The following is a 14,798-nucleotide window of genomic DNA, read 5'->3' as shown; positions in this document are numbered from 1 at the left end:
CTGACCCGTCCACACCCCAATATTACCGCTGACGTCCAGTGATGTCTGCATTTTACTACTATTGTGCAACCAAATGTGTTTTTTGGAGATTGATAAAGACTGCTAGAAGAAGAAGAATGCAGGTATATTCCCAAATTTCTTATATTCACTTGTAAAGTTATATCACACATACAGGGAGTGCAGAATTATTAGGCAAGTTGTATTTTTGAGGAATAATTTTATTATTGAACAACAACCATGTTCTCAATGAACCCAAAAAACTCATTAATATCAAAGCTGAATATTTTTGGAAGTAGTTTTTAGTTTGTTTTTAGTTTTAGCTATTTTAGGGGGATATCTGTGTGTGCAGGTGACTATTACTGTGCATAATTATTAGGCAACTTAACAAAAAACAAATATATACCCATTTCAATTATTTATTTTTACCAGTGAAACCAATATAACATCTCAACATTCACAAATATACATTTCTGACATTCAAAAACAAAACAAAAACAAATCAGTGACCAATATAGCCACCTTTCTTTGCAAGGACACTCAAAAGCCTGCCATCCATGGATTCTGTCAGTATTTTGATCTGTTCACCATCAACATTGCGTGCAGCAGCAACCACAGCCTCCCAGACACTGTTCAGAGAGGTGTACTGTTTTCCCTCCTTGTAAATCTCACATTTGATGATGGACCACAGGTTCTCAATGGGGTTCAGGTCAGGTGAACAAGGAGGCCATGTCATTAGATTTTCTTCTTTTATACCCTTTCTTGCCAGCCACGCTGTGGAGTACTTGGACGCGTGTGATGGAGCATTGTCCTGCATGAAAATCATGTTTTTCTTGAAGGATGCAGACTTCTTCCTGTACCACTGCTTGAAGAAGGTGTCTTCCAGAAACTGGCAGTAGGACTGGGAGTTGAGCTTGACTCCATCCTCAACCCGAAAAGGCCCCACAAGCTCATCTTTGATGATACCAGCCCAAACCAGTACTCCACCTCCACCTTGCTGGCGTCTGAGTCAGACTGGAGCTCTCTGCCCTTTACCAATCCAGCCACGGGCCCATCCATCTGGCCCATAAAGACTCACTCTCATTTCATCAGTCCATAAAACCTTAGAAAAATCAGTCTTGAGATATTTCTTGGCCCAGTCTTGACGTTTCAGCTTGTGTGTCTTGTTCAGTGGTGGTCGTCTTTCAGCCTTTCTTACCTTGGCCATGTCTCTGAGTATTGCACACCTTGTGCTTTTGGGCACTCCAGTGATGTTGCAGCTCTGAAATATGGCCAAACTGGTGGCAAGTGGCATCTTGGCAGCTGCTCGCTTGACTTTTCTCAGTTCATGGGCAGTTATTTTGCCCCTTGGTTTTTCCACACGCTTCTTGCGACCCTGTTGACTATTTTGAATGAAACGCTTGATTGTTCGATGATCACGCTTCAGAAGCTTTGCAATTTTAAGAGTGCTGCATCCCTCTGCAAGATATCTCACTATTTTTGACTTTTCTGAGCCTGTCAAGTCCTTCTTTTGACCCATTTTGCCAAAGGAAAGGAAGTTGCCTAATAATTATGCACACCTAATATAGGGTGTTGATGTCATTAGACCACACCCCTTCTCATTACAGAGATGCACATCACCTAATATGCTTAATTGGTAGTAGGCTTTCGAGCCTATACAGCTTGGAGTAAGACAACATGCATAAAGAGGATGATGTGGTCAAAATACTCATTTGCCTAATAATTCTGCACGCAGTGTAGTTACCAACATTACAATTGTACAATTGGTAAATTAGGGACAAATCGACCCTCGCCCAGGGAATGCCCCCAAACAAGGTGGGACTGCTCATTTATGGGTAGAGCTTACATAAGCCCCACCCATTTCCAGAGAGGACAGCCCAAATTCGCAGGGACTGTTGGCAACTATGTATAACGTCACCATTCTGTTAAGCTTTGCAATAGGGAATGCATGAACATACTGTATAAATAGATGAGTGTCAAAAATGACTAAAATATGTACAAACAATATAAAGAAGAAGCGAGGACCCTGCCGATGACAGTGACGTGGCAGGTAGATCGGATGATTTTGTGTTTTCTTATGTAACATAATACCTTATCCCCTTCTACTGCTCGCTGTATCCGCTCACAGGTCTTTTCATGCACAGTTTGCAGCCATGTGTGAATGGACACTTTAAACAGCTCGTGGAATCCAGTCAAAGCCAAGGATTTATTGTCTCTGTGGAAACAAAGCGCTCCTGGTCATTGCTCTATATAACCTGATCTGAACTGATATGTACTGAGGTACTGTATAATTTCTAATTGTATGTAGACCTTTGCTTTGGATTGTTATCTGGTATTTTTATGTATGTGTCCTACAGTCTCAATAAACTAATACAGTCTTCATGAAATGAACAGTTCCATGACCTTAAAGATGTTTTCTGGGAGGGAAAAATTGCTGACCTATGCCCAGGAGAGGAAATTGGCAGGGTTACTATGAGTCAGTACCCACGATCAGATATCGTCATCAATATTTAACTCCTGGAAAACAAATTTTTAAGGGGTTCTTCATAATATTCTTTAAATATGCCCAGAATGCCCCAAACATTGCATACTTTTGCCTCATATACCGGTTTATGATATCAGCACTTTTATTTCCCTGTTCCCAGCATCACTGCATCCTGGCAGGAAGTTTACAAGCAGAACTTCCTGTTTTCATCAGCTTCCGGTTGGGTTTTTAACCAATCCCAGAATGCTTTGTTCCGTAAGGTAAACAGGAAGTTCTGCATGTAAATGTCCTGTCAATGATGCTGAGAATACAGAAAGTGCTGACATTAAAAACAGGTATGTAGGGCAAAAAATGTTGCACTGGTGTACTTTGGTCAGATACGGTAAGTACATAAGTCTGTAGCAATGCCAGAGAGCTGTCATTTGTTAATAAAGGGGTTAAAAATAATCCCAAATCCACTAAATGGGATAAAATGAACTAAGAAATAAACCCAAACATTTCCTCACCAGCTAATTGTCCACCATTTGCAGCGACGCAGTTCTGATCTTCAGGTTGCATAGATTATATACTGCAGGGGTAGTCAACCTCCGTCACTCCAGCTGTTGTGAAATTACAACTTCCAGCATGCATACTTGCTCTTCTCTTCTAAGAACTCTCATAGAAATGAATGGAGCATGCTGGGAATTGTAGTTTCACAACAAAAGGCCAAAGGTTGCTGATCCCTAATATACAGTATACCCCCACATGATCACTGTAGCCAATCACTGGCCTGAGTGGTCTTGTGCTGTATACTGCTGAAGCCATTGATTTGCTGCAGCAGTGATAATATGTGGCATGTCATTCATGCAGCCAAGTAAATAAAGAAGGATTGGAGCAGTGGCGCTGGAAACATAAAGGATTGACTGGCAGGTATAATATATATTTATATATATATATATATACACAGTTCAGACCAAAAGTTTGGACACACCTCATTCAAAGAGTTTTCTTTATTTTCATGACTATGAAGGCATCAAAACTATGAATTAACACATGTGGAATTATATACATAACAAACAAGTGTGAAACAACTGAAAATATGTTATATTCTAAGTTCTTCAAAGTAGCCACCTTTTGCTTTGATTACTGCTTTGCACACTCTTGGCATTCTCTTGATGAGCTTCAAGAGGTAGTCCCCTGAAATGGTCTTCCAACAGTCTTGAAGGAGTTCCCAGAGATGCTTAGCACTTGTTGGCCCTTTTGCCTTCACTCTGCAGTCCAGCTCACCCCAAACCATCTCGATTGGGTTCAGGTCCGGTGACTGTGGAGGCCAGGTCATCTGGTGCAGCACCCCATCACTCTCCTTCATGGTCAAATAGCCCTTACTTTCAAAGTTTTCCCAAATTTTCGGCTGACTGACTGACCTTCATTTCTTAAAGTAATGATGGCCACTCGTTTTTCTTTACTTAGCTGCTTTTTTCTTGCCATAATACAAATTCTAACAGTCTATTTAGTAGCTGTGTATCCACCTGACTTCTCCTCAACGCAACTGATGGTCCCAACCCCATTTATAAGGCAAAAAATCCCACTTATTAAACCTGACAGGGCACACCTGTGAAGTGAAAACCATTTCAGGGGACTACCTCTTGAAGCTTATCAAGAGAATGCCAAGAGTGTGCAAAGCAGTAATCAAAACAAAAGGTGGCTACTTTGAAGAACCTAGAATATGACATATTTTCAGTTGTTTCACACTTGTTTGTTATGTATATAATTCCACATGTGTTAATTCATATTTTTGATGCCTTCAGTGTGAATCTACAATTTTCATAGTCATGAAAATAAAGAAAACTCTTTGAATGAGAAGGTGTGTCCAAACTTTTGGTCTGTACTGTATATATTTGTTCGGTGCCGCCATCTTTTATATATATATATATATATAATTTTTTTTTATAATTTTTTTATTTTATTTTATTATATTTAATAGCTTTTGGTTTGTTTTTAATTAACGAGGACAAACCTTTTTAAACTCCTCAATAATAATAATATAACTTAAACCAGTCACATTATAATATAGATCATCATCATATAATAAATATGTTAACAGTATAAATCTTATTTCGTTAATACCTGCTGATATTCCCTTTTAAATCTACACATCACAGAGCAAACTGTGTTTTTATGTGAGATACCATCATTTTGTAACCCCATGGTGTTCTACTATCAGACAGTACAGTATAAGATAAAGGACCAAAGTATTATAGTAATAGACCTACTTTAAGGGCAAGTAATCCCTGAAGCGCCTCAGTTCATTGAGGGTGATGTAGAGTTCAAATAACATCTCCCCTATAGCATGGGTAATATGCGGCTCTTCGTGCTCTGATCCCTTCATGTTCTCCATTGTGATGCTCACTTCATCAGCCACCTACAAGGAAGGTACTGGACATCAAGACATTTTGCAGGAAAACTTGCCACCAGCTGAAGCTCAACAGAAGATGGGTGTTGCAACAGGACAACGACCCAAAGCATAGAAGTAAATCAACAACAGAATGGCTTAAACAGAAGAAAATACGCCTTCAAGAGTGGCCCAGTCAGAGTCCTGACCTCAACCTGACTGAGATGCTGTGGCATGACCTCAAGAAATCGATTCACACCAGACATCCCAAGAATATTGCTGAACTGAAACAGTTCTGTAAAGAGGAATGGTCAAGAATTACTCCTGACCGTTGTGCACGTCTGATCTGCAACTACAGGAAACGTTTGGTTGAAGTTATTGCTGCCAAAGGAGGTTCAACCAGTTATTAAATCCAAGGGTTCACATACTTTTTCCACCTACACTGTGAATGTTTACATGGTGTGTTCAATAAAAACATGGTAACATTTAATTATTTGTGTGTTATTAGTTTAAGCCGACTGTGATTGTCTATTGTTGTGACTTAAAAAAGATCAGATCACATTTTATGACCAATTTGTGCAGAAATCCATATCATTCCAACGGGTTCACATACTTTTTCTTGCAACTGTATCTGCTTGTCATTATGGCACCATTAATAAAAATCCCTTCTTACCAGTTTCTCTAGCTGCCGGTAGGTGATACTGAAGTAATCCACCTTTACAATGCTAAGGAGAAAAGAGTCATGCCGTCAGTTGGTTCACATGTATAAAATAGAATATATAAAGAATACACCAGGGACTATGCATTTATAATGTCTCATGGTTAGGGCACGGCGGCAGCCTTGCCCGATACCCCCTATCCAATGTAATCAATAGTAAGACACAACCAGCACTACTGCCAATCATGCAGAAAGATGCAGCTACAAAAGATGGAACCTCTGTCCTCTTCTGCTTGGTGACATGTAAGAAAGAGCAGGGAGCAGGTGAGTAATTTACCTGTCTGGCATTCATTGAGACACTTTGGTTGGTACTCATAGGGGTACCGGGTTTTGCCTTGATGGGATGGTACTCATGGGAACACAGTGGCTGACACTAATAGGGCCACTAAGAATAGTAGTCTTGGAGGCACTGATTTGGCCTCTGGTCATGGTACTAAAGTGGGCACTGTGGCATGACACTGGTAGGCACCTATCCCATCCCAGATGTCTAAAGTAATGGTTTCCAGGCCCTCCAGCTGATGTAAAATTACAACTCCCAGCATCCTCTATCAGCTGCGGCCTGATTTAGACATTATTTGGTAACTATGCTGCAGAACTGCAACTAGCAAGCCACAACTCTGTCTCGACTAGAGATGGCTGAATCGAAATCTAAATTAATCGAGTTCAACCCGAATTTTGTAAAAATTTGAGTTGCATCCAAAGCTGAATTTTTGGGTTATTTTATTCAGGTGAATTTTGGAGAGAGATAAATGTAGTGGCTGTGCGACCAGTACAAATTGATGACCTATCCTCCGGATAGTAGTTACAGTATGTATATCAGTCGGCACTCCGGTTTTAGCAATGGAGGACCAGCACTGTGCCTTCCTCAAACTGTTTAAGGAAGGTACAGGATTGTGCCAAAACGCGTCACATTTAACTAATATGTGGCAATAAACGATTTATTCAAGCAGACTACGAGTGACTGCCGATCCCTCATTGCTGCTATCCTCCGAGGTTATCAGTATCTGATTGGTCCAACTCTTGGCACCCCCGCCGATCAACTATTTGAAAAGGAAGCGGCGCTTGTACAAGAGCTACTTCCTCTTCAGGATTACACTGCGTGTCGTCTTGGAAGTCTCAGCGGCACAGTCGGATTACAAGTGTTTGCTCTATTCACTTGATTGGGATGAGCACTTATAATGACACTGCGCCGCTGCAAATGAGACAACGCGCAGTGTAATCTTGAAGAAGACGGAGAGCTCGTACAAGCGCTGCCTCCTCTTCCAACAGCTGACTGAAGGGGCTGCTGGGAGTAGGACTCCCACCGGTCGGAATGACCTATCCTGAGGATAGGTCATCAATATTTAATCGGTCCACAACTTATTTAATACAATTTAGAGACTGCACAGGAAAAATATGAGTCGCAGGAGATCTTAGAGGGTCACAATCACATTTTCAGGCCAATTGAGGCACTTTCTCGATTCGTGCAGAACTGATTTGGACCCAAACTGGTTGATCAATTCGGCCAAATTGAACCTAAATGGAATTTTGATTCGCTCATCTCTAGTCTCCACCCTTTTGAAAGTTAAATCAAACATTATTATTATTATTTATTATTAAAGCGCCATTCATTCCATAGCGCTGTACATATGAGAAGAGGTGCACATACATAATACAGACAATTGCACTAATCATAAACAAAACGAGTTACAAACTGGTATAGAAGGAGAGAGGGCCCTGCCCGTGAGGGCTTACAATCTACATGGTATATCAGAAGGACACAGTAGGTGAGGGTGAAGCTGGTCATGGTGGTACCTTGCGGTAAACATGTCCTCAACCTTGCTTCTGAGAAAAATAGAATGGCATATACACTTATTTGTGATGCCAAAAACAGCGTCAGGCCACGTTTTTCAGTGCCCTCCAGACGTAAACCTGTTAACACTTCCGGGATATGTTGGCCCCATTGTAACCTATGGATTCCAGTATACATCAAGCTTATATGACCTAGATGTGAGCACAGAGCTCAACCTCTGGTGCAGCTTCTCACATTGTCTTACAGGACTCACCTGACAAAAAGCTTGTTGTAGACGTTCTGACTTTTCTCAATATCTTCATGAACGGCATCTGACAGCTTCACCAGACACCGCAGCTGCTCCACATCGTTCTAGGACACAGACATATCTGGTGAGAACCTACCTAACTGGCATGGTTTTCAGATTGATTGTTAATTATCGCCATAGTTTTGGGGGTAAAATTGGCGTTTAAATATGTCATACGTTTTTAGTAAAGGTCTAGGGTAGGTGGACCTACTAATAGATAATCTCAGTGGTCTCTAACTATATATATACTGAACTGAGTATGCCTTATTGTTTAAAGTTAAGATATAACTTTTATTTATTTCTATTAAAATAAATGAGACACTAAAGTAAAGTGAACTGCTGCAATAGTTAGGAGGGAAGACAGGGTCTATAGTCACATAAATGGCCTAGTATGGTTCCTTGTATACAGGGGGAGGGGGGGTGGTCTAGTGATGAGGCAAGTAACTCTTCCTAAGTGCTAGCCCTGTGTCACCTAGTCTATGGGCAGGGAATCCTTAATGGCTGTAATCGGGGCACTCGTCCTAAAAAGAACGACCCCCAGCCTCTGGAACCTCGGGTCTGTGCTAGAGTTCCCTAAACTCTTACCTCCCTAGTAGATCTTTTCTGTACCATCATCCGACACGTTTCGCCAAGTAAAGAATTGGCTCTTCAGGGACGTGGATAAATCGGAGCACCATGAGCAGTGGCAGTGCTCCGTTTGTATGTTGCGGCAGTGGCAATGTGTTCATTCGCTGGAGTCTCTTTAAATGCGCACGGCTCCACTCACACTTCAATTGACCAATAGGCCCTGTGGGTGTGCCGCGCACTGACTGCTCCCACTGAGACTGCCAGCCAATTCCGCGCGGAGACAAGCAGTCACGAGGTACCGCCTCTTGCAGGGCCGGGCTCGCTGCGCTCCGTTGCTTGCCAGAAGTGACGTGGTCAGTGGGCGTGGATTGTTACTATGGGGATTGTTACTAACTCCGCGTCCCCGGCTGATTCACGGTGCAGCAAGACTTTGTTTACGATCACATCGTATCATTTTGGGCTGTGCATAGAGTTGAGGAAAGAAGGTGATATTCAAAACGGGCTAGAAAGAAGCCCAAATTCCATTAACCCTGTCTGTCCTGGCAGCTAAGAAGCAATTACTCAGGAACGGACTGAGAAAGATAACTGAATATATTATATTAATAGCACTACATTGAGTATTCTAACCTAGTGATTCATTATTAATGCTCATCAGGTCAGTTGTAGATTAAAGGCAGGTGTTATTCAATATGAAGAGACCGGGTACTATACTGTTGATGTATACACAATATATAATATATCCCATACCTAGTGTCTATACACCCATGCTCTTTCAGTCTCTTGCATGGGGATATAGGCTCCCTAGGTAAACAGGGGGAGGGGAGAAGAGAGGTCAAGGAATAGAGGGGGGGGGGGGGTTGTATTTGTTGATTAGGCATATACAGAGATATTTCCTTAATAGGTGGATACTTTACAGAAAGGGCTTATACGACAGATATTCATTTAAACCATTTGGTGTCACAGATTTAAGTCTGTATATCCATCTCGTTTCCGCCTTCAAGATCATTTTGTCCCAATCTCCACCCCTCCTTGCTTTGGGAACATGTTGAATGCCTATAAACTTAAGGCAAGTGATGTCCCCACCGTGGCTCTGGTTAATATGACGTGCCACTGACGTATCTTTTTTATTTTGGACATCATTAACATGGTCTCTAATCCGACGCCTAAATTCTCTCTTCGTTTTGCCCACATAGTCAAAGGGGCAGGAACATTGTGGCAGGTATACTACGCCCGTAGTCAGACAGTTCACAAAGTCACGAATGGAGTACTCTCTAAGTGTGTAGGAGCCAGTGAACGTCTTAGTTTTCAGAACCTGACTACAGGTTCTATCTAAGTACTGGGACATATTAAAAGAAGACCCAGACTTGGAAGAAATGATAGGACCGTATCCCCAGCCTCCTTCGAATCCTGGTAACTGGCTGGGTACGTTTAAGTGTGGTAGGTGTACGGCCTGTAGTCAGGTTCACTGGCTCCTACACACTTAGAGAGTACTCCATTCGTGACTTTGTGAACTGTCTGACTACGGGCGTAGTATACCTGGCACAATGTTCCTGCCCCTTTGACTATGTGGGCAAAACGAAGAGAGAATTTAGGCGTCGGATTAGAGACCATGTTAATGATGTCCAAAATAACAAAAGATACGTCAGTGGCACGTCATATTAACCAGAGCCACGGTGGGGACATCACTTGCCTTAAGTTTATAGGCATTCAACATGTTCCCAAAGCAAGGAGGGGTGGAGATTGGGACAAAATGATCTTGAAGGCGGAAACGAGATAGATATACAGACTTAAATCTGTGACACCAAATGGTTTAAATGAATATCTGTCGTATAAGCCCTTTCTGTAAAGTATCCACCTATTAAGGAAATATCTCTGTATATGCCTAATCAACAAATACAACCCCCCCCCCCCCCCTCTATTCCTTGACCTCTCTTCTCCCCTCCCCCCGTTTACCTAGGGAGCCTATATCCCCATGCAAGAGACTGAAAGAGCATGGGTGTATAGACACTAGGTATGGGATATATTATATATTGTGTATACATCAACAGTATAGTACCCGGTCTCTTCATATTGAATAACACCTGCCTTTAATCTACAACTGACCTGATGAGCATTAATAATGAATCACTAGGTTAGAATACTCAATGTAGTGCTATTAATATAATATATTCAGTTATCTTTCTCAGTCCGTTCCTGAGTAATTGCTTCTTAGCTGCCAGGACAGACAGGGTTAATGGAATTTGGGCTTCTTTCTAGCCCGTTTGAATATCACCTTCTTTCCTCAACTCTATGCACAGCCCAAAATGATACGATGTGATCGTAAACAAAGTCTTGCTGCACTGTGAATCAGCCGGGGACGCGGAGTTAGTAACAATCCCCATAGTAACAATCCACGCCCACAGACCACGTCACTTCCGGCTAGCAACGGAGCGCAGCGAGCCCGGCCCTGCAAGAGGCGGTACCTCGTGACTGCTTGTCTCCGTGCGGATTGGCTGGCAGTCTCAGTGGGAGCAGTCAGTGCGCGGCACACCCACAGGGCCTATTGGTCAATTGAAGTGTGGGTGGAGCCGTGCGCATTTAAAGAGACTCCAGCGAATGAACACATTGCCACTGCCGCAACATACAAACGGAGCACTGCCACTGCTCATGGTGCTCCGATTTATCCATGTCCCTGAAGAGCCAATTCTTCACTTGGCGAAACGCGTCGGATGATGGTACAGAAAAGATCTACTAGGGAGGTAAGAGTTTAGGGAACTCTAGCACAGACCCGAGGTTCCAGAGGCTGGGGGTCGTCCTTTTTAGGACGAGTGCCCCGATTACAGCCATTAAGGATTCCCTGCCCATAGACTAGGTGACACAGGGCTAGCACTTAGGAAGAGTTACTTGCCTCATCACTAGGCTACCCCCCCCCCCTCCCCCTGTATACAAGGAACCATACTAGGCCATTTATGGGACTATAGACCCTGTCTTCCCTCCTAACTATTGCAGTAGTTCACTTTTAATAGAAATAAATAAAAGTTATATCTTAACTTTAAACAATAAGGCATACTCAGTTCAGTATATATATAAAATTGGCGTTTACCTCTAAAATTACACTGCCACACCCTCTGCAGTTTGATTGATAGGACCAGGTGCGATGATGTTTACACTGCCTGGTCCTCTCAATCAAAGTGCAGAGGGTGCGGCAGTTGCAGAGAAAACAGAACCTCCAGGTGTAATGGTAACGCCCCCTTATTTGCATATATTAAAATCATTTGTCTCAGCAATGCGGGCACATATGAACATGGGACCAACACAGATGCCTTCATCTCCTAATAGCACATGTAACAGGTCAGCCAGTTTCACAGGGACAAAGCTGCTGACAGATGCCTTTTAAATTGAGGGAAGGCAGATAAAATTAAAGCTCTAGGATTACATGTGCAAAAGCTTTAAAGTAGTACCCCCACAAAAAAATCTTCTTTTCTGACCTGATAAAAAGGTGCATGGTGTAATCTGTAGTGAAGGTAATTTTCTTACCAGTGACTGTATTTGTGAGTTATAACCTCCCTTCTGAGTCTCAGCTGAGTCATGTGACCAACTCTCTGATCTCCATCTGAAACAGGACAGGAAGTCAACTACTCTATTCATTCCTATGAGACTGACATTGAGGCTCCCATAGGAATACAAGCTGGCTTCATGTCCACACATAAGATGCTGTGTTATTTGAAAAGTCTGAGTGCTGGTCACAAGACACTGCTGAGGATCAGAAGGCAGGGGATAACTCACAAATGCAGTCAATGGTAAGAAGATTGCCTTCACTACAGTTTATATCTTGTACCTTTCTAACATGTCAGAGAATAGAAATATTGAGTCATTTATAATACGGAGGTCTTCTTCTGTTTATCTTATTGCTTTGGGCCACCTCGGGTGTTGTGACTACTCATATAGCAGGTGTCAGCAATCACCGGCACTCCAGCTGTTCTGGAATTACAACTCCCAGCAAGTGTACATCCTGGGAGTTGTAATTTCACAACAGCTGGAGTGCAGAAGGCTGCTGAGCCCCGCCATGGCGCAGCGGTAGGTGGATTGGCGGCAGAATTTACCTCTACATTGTACTTCCTACATACACCCGGCAATAACCTATGGGTGAAAATATCGTCGTGATAAATGAATATGTAGGTCCTGTCCATGAAGATGGAGTGACTCACCTTTTCGTCAGGTCTATAGGACGTGTACGTCTTTTCGTACCACTCCAATGTTCCTTTCTGAAAAACAGAAATTGAAGTAAAATGATTTCTCTTAGCCTCAATCTTTTTGCAGCATTTCAATAAAGGGTTATTTGATGAAAGCCAGGGCCTCACATTACGCCGCTGCCTGCAATTTGTGCATCTCTGCCGCTGAAACTAGAATAATCATCATCTTGCCTTTACGGGTTTATATTCAATCACTTAGGAGAAGCACCTGGAAATGTCACCATGCCTAGCCATGAATTGGGGAGGATTGAGTACTGGATATGTATAGATCAAAGAGCAATGGGGCGATTTATTTAGAACGAGTGGCAAGGAAAAGTTGCCCAGAGAAACTAATCAGATTTCTACTCTCATTTTTCTGAAAATAAAAGAAGATTGGATGCCATGGGTAATCTCTCCAATTCATAACGGTTTTGATAAATCACCCCTCCGCTGACTTATTTAAGCAAAATCACCAGTACCGTATATATTTTTGTATTCCTTGAATTTTCCTCTTAATAAGTTACTAAAAAGTCTACCCAGATTTCACTTTCTAGAACAGCATAGCAAGCACAGCGCCCAGAGGCGAAGTGGAGCAGTGGAATCAGCCGGCGCTCTGCTAGGAGTAGCAATATAGCCTCCAGAGCAGCACTCCTGCACACATGCTTATAATTGTACATAGCGCTTTTGTTGTGGTCTTTGCAGAAATTTGCTGCAAAAACTGCCACAATTGTGCAATGTACAATAATCTCTACACATAAATGTGTGCAGGATGGGGAGGGGCATTTTAATTTTCACCTGAGGTGTGGGCGCTGATAGATACCCTTTCCTAAGGAAAGGTCATCAGTGTATACAGTATGTTCTGGAAAACTCCTTGAAGGGTCACCATGTTAGTGGTCACCCAGCTATGTCAGAAACTTATATAGTTGGGAAACTCTGCTCTTCTTTGCTACAAAGCATTTAATTAGAGGGACGAGCTCTTCTGCCCCAGGTTGTGGGAGGAAGTGGTGGTGTGCGCTCATATATTTTGTTTAGGTGCCCTTGTATTAACATTATAATTGCTCGCTGGCTCTTTGCTAGTGCTTTAGTGTTGAGAATAAGTATACCTTTAACACAGTTGCAATTTCCAGGTGCAGTTCGTTGTGGAAGGGGCACACCGTCTTGAAGGCTTGCATGTTCTGGATCTGGTTGAGACACCTGTGCCAAACACATGACCCCCCCCCCCCCCCCCCCCAGTAGTGAGTAAGGTTAATGGAAGGTACGCCAGTCTGTTACCTTAATCCTATCACAGAACAAAACTAATAACCCCCCCCCCCTATAAAATATACCTTTTATTTCTACCTTTAAAAAAAATCACAATTACCACATAAATATCATAATATTACTCAGCCTTAATTATAACATTCATATTATTCTACATGGGTTAAACAAATAGATTCTAATCACGATGTGGCTGGAGCATAACGTATGTCCAGATTTTCCTTACTCACGGTTATACCCAGTAGAATTCTGTTGCTACCAGTTGAAGAACAATAGACATGGATTTAATTTCGTCCATCGGGTTTTCATGCTTTTTTTTAAGAGAACTGGGATCCAGGGTAGAGTTGGATATTCTGTTGTCCCTTTATGTCCCTTGACTACCCCTGCCTACAAGCAGAGCACCCGCCCCGACAGGGGCGACCCCAGTTCTCGGTGGCTAAGCCCTCAATATCCCTTTGCTAACCCTGATGCTTGTACCCAACTCGGTTGAATCTTCAGAAAATAGTGTGATAAAAATGCAGAAATATATAAATAGGATCCCAACATGCTGTGCTATGCTTTCTGCTGTATATGCTATCCTATATGCCTTATACTTCTACATGTCATTTGTATTTTTATAGTTTTACCAATCAATTGATCGCACATCAATACTCCTGTTTTGCCAATAAACAAGTTGGACTACAGAGAACAGTCCTCTTATTTGGAAGACAGGAATGGTTTATACTGAATGTCAGACTGCACACCGTGTGAACGTGTATGAAGACAGAACGCCCATCCATGCTGCCTCCAATCCTCCCTCTACCTACCCTTATGTCACAATCCGCACCCCCCTGTCTGTTACCTTAACATGAACTCTAGGCGGCAGATAACGGTGGTGTTCAGCACCGGGAAGTTGTCCCTCAGCTTCTTCAGCAGCAGGAGACAATATTCAGTGAAGAGGGTGAAGCTTTCTGCTAAGTTCTCCTCCTTAAATGATGGACACAGAATGATGAATGAATATTGTATATACTTCATGAACATGGAGTTATAGCAAAAGAGATTGTTTAATGGGGAACAGAAATCCCTGATGGGAGGATTGACAGAAGCCTGGAGCCTCTTATCCACGATACGATTG

At 42.4% G+C, this 14,798-nt stretch overlaps 1 protein-coding gene across 1 annotated transcript in view; it reads right to left on the bottom strand.

Moving 5' to 3' along the window:
* Window positions 1-14,798, bottom strand: part of BAIAP3 (BAI1 associated protein 3) — a 143,532-nt gene that overhangs the window by 38,088 nt on the left and 90,646 nt on the right. Inside the window, exons 15-21 of the mRNA XM_040440180.1 lie at window positions 14,526-14,650; window positions 13,531-13,621; window positions 12,404-12,460; window positions 7,617-7,714; window positions 5,527-5,578; window positions 4,735-4,883; window positions 2,089-2,212 (exon numbers count right to left, since the gene is read on the bottom strand). Coding sequence (XP_040296114.1) covers window positions 2,089-2,212; window positions 4,735-4,883; window positions 5,527-5,578; window positions 7,617-7,714; window positions 12,404-12,460; window positions 13,531-13,621; window positions 14,526-14,650 — 696 coding nt within the window. The remainder of the gene's footprint in view (window positions 1-2,088; window positions 2,213-4,734; window positions 4,884-5,526; window positions 5,579-7,616; window positions 7,715-12,403; window positions 12,461-13,530; window positions 13,622-14,525; window positions 14,651-14,798) is intronic.

Source organism: Bufo bufo, chromosome 7, assembly GCF_905171765.1.
Source record: "Bufo bufo chromosome 7, aBufBuf1.1, whole genome shotgun sequence".
In the NCBI taxonomy this organism is placed as follows: Eukaryota; Metazoa; Chordata; class Amphibia; order Anura; family Bufonidae; genus Bufo; species Bufo bufo.
This window is presented reverse-complemented; position numbering and strand designations above follow the sequence as displayed.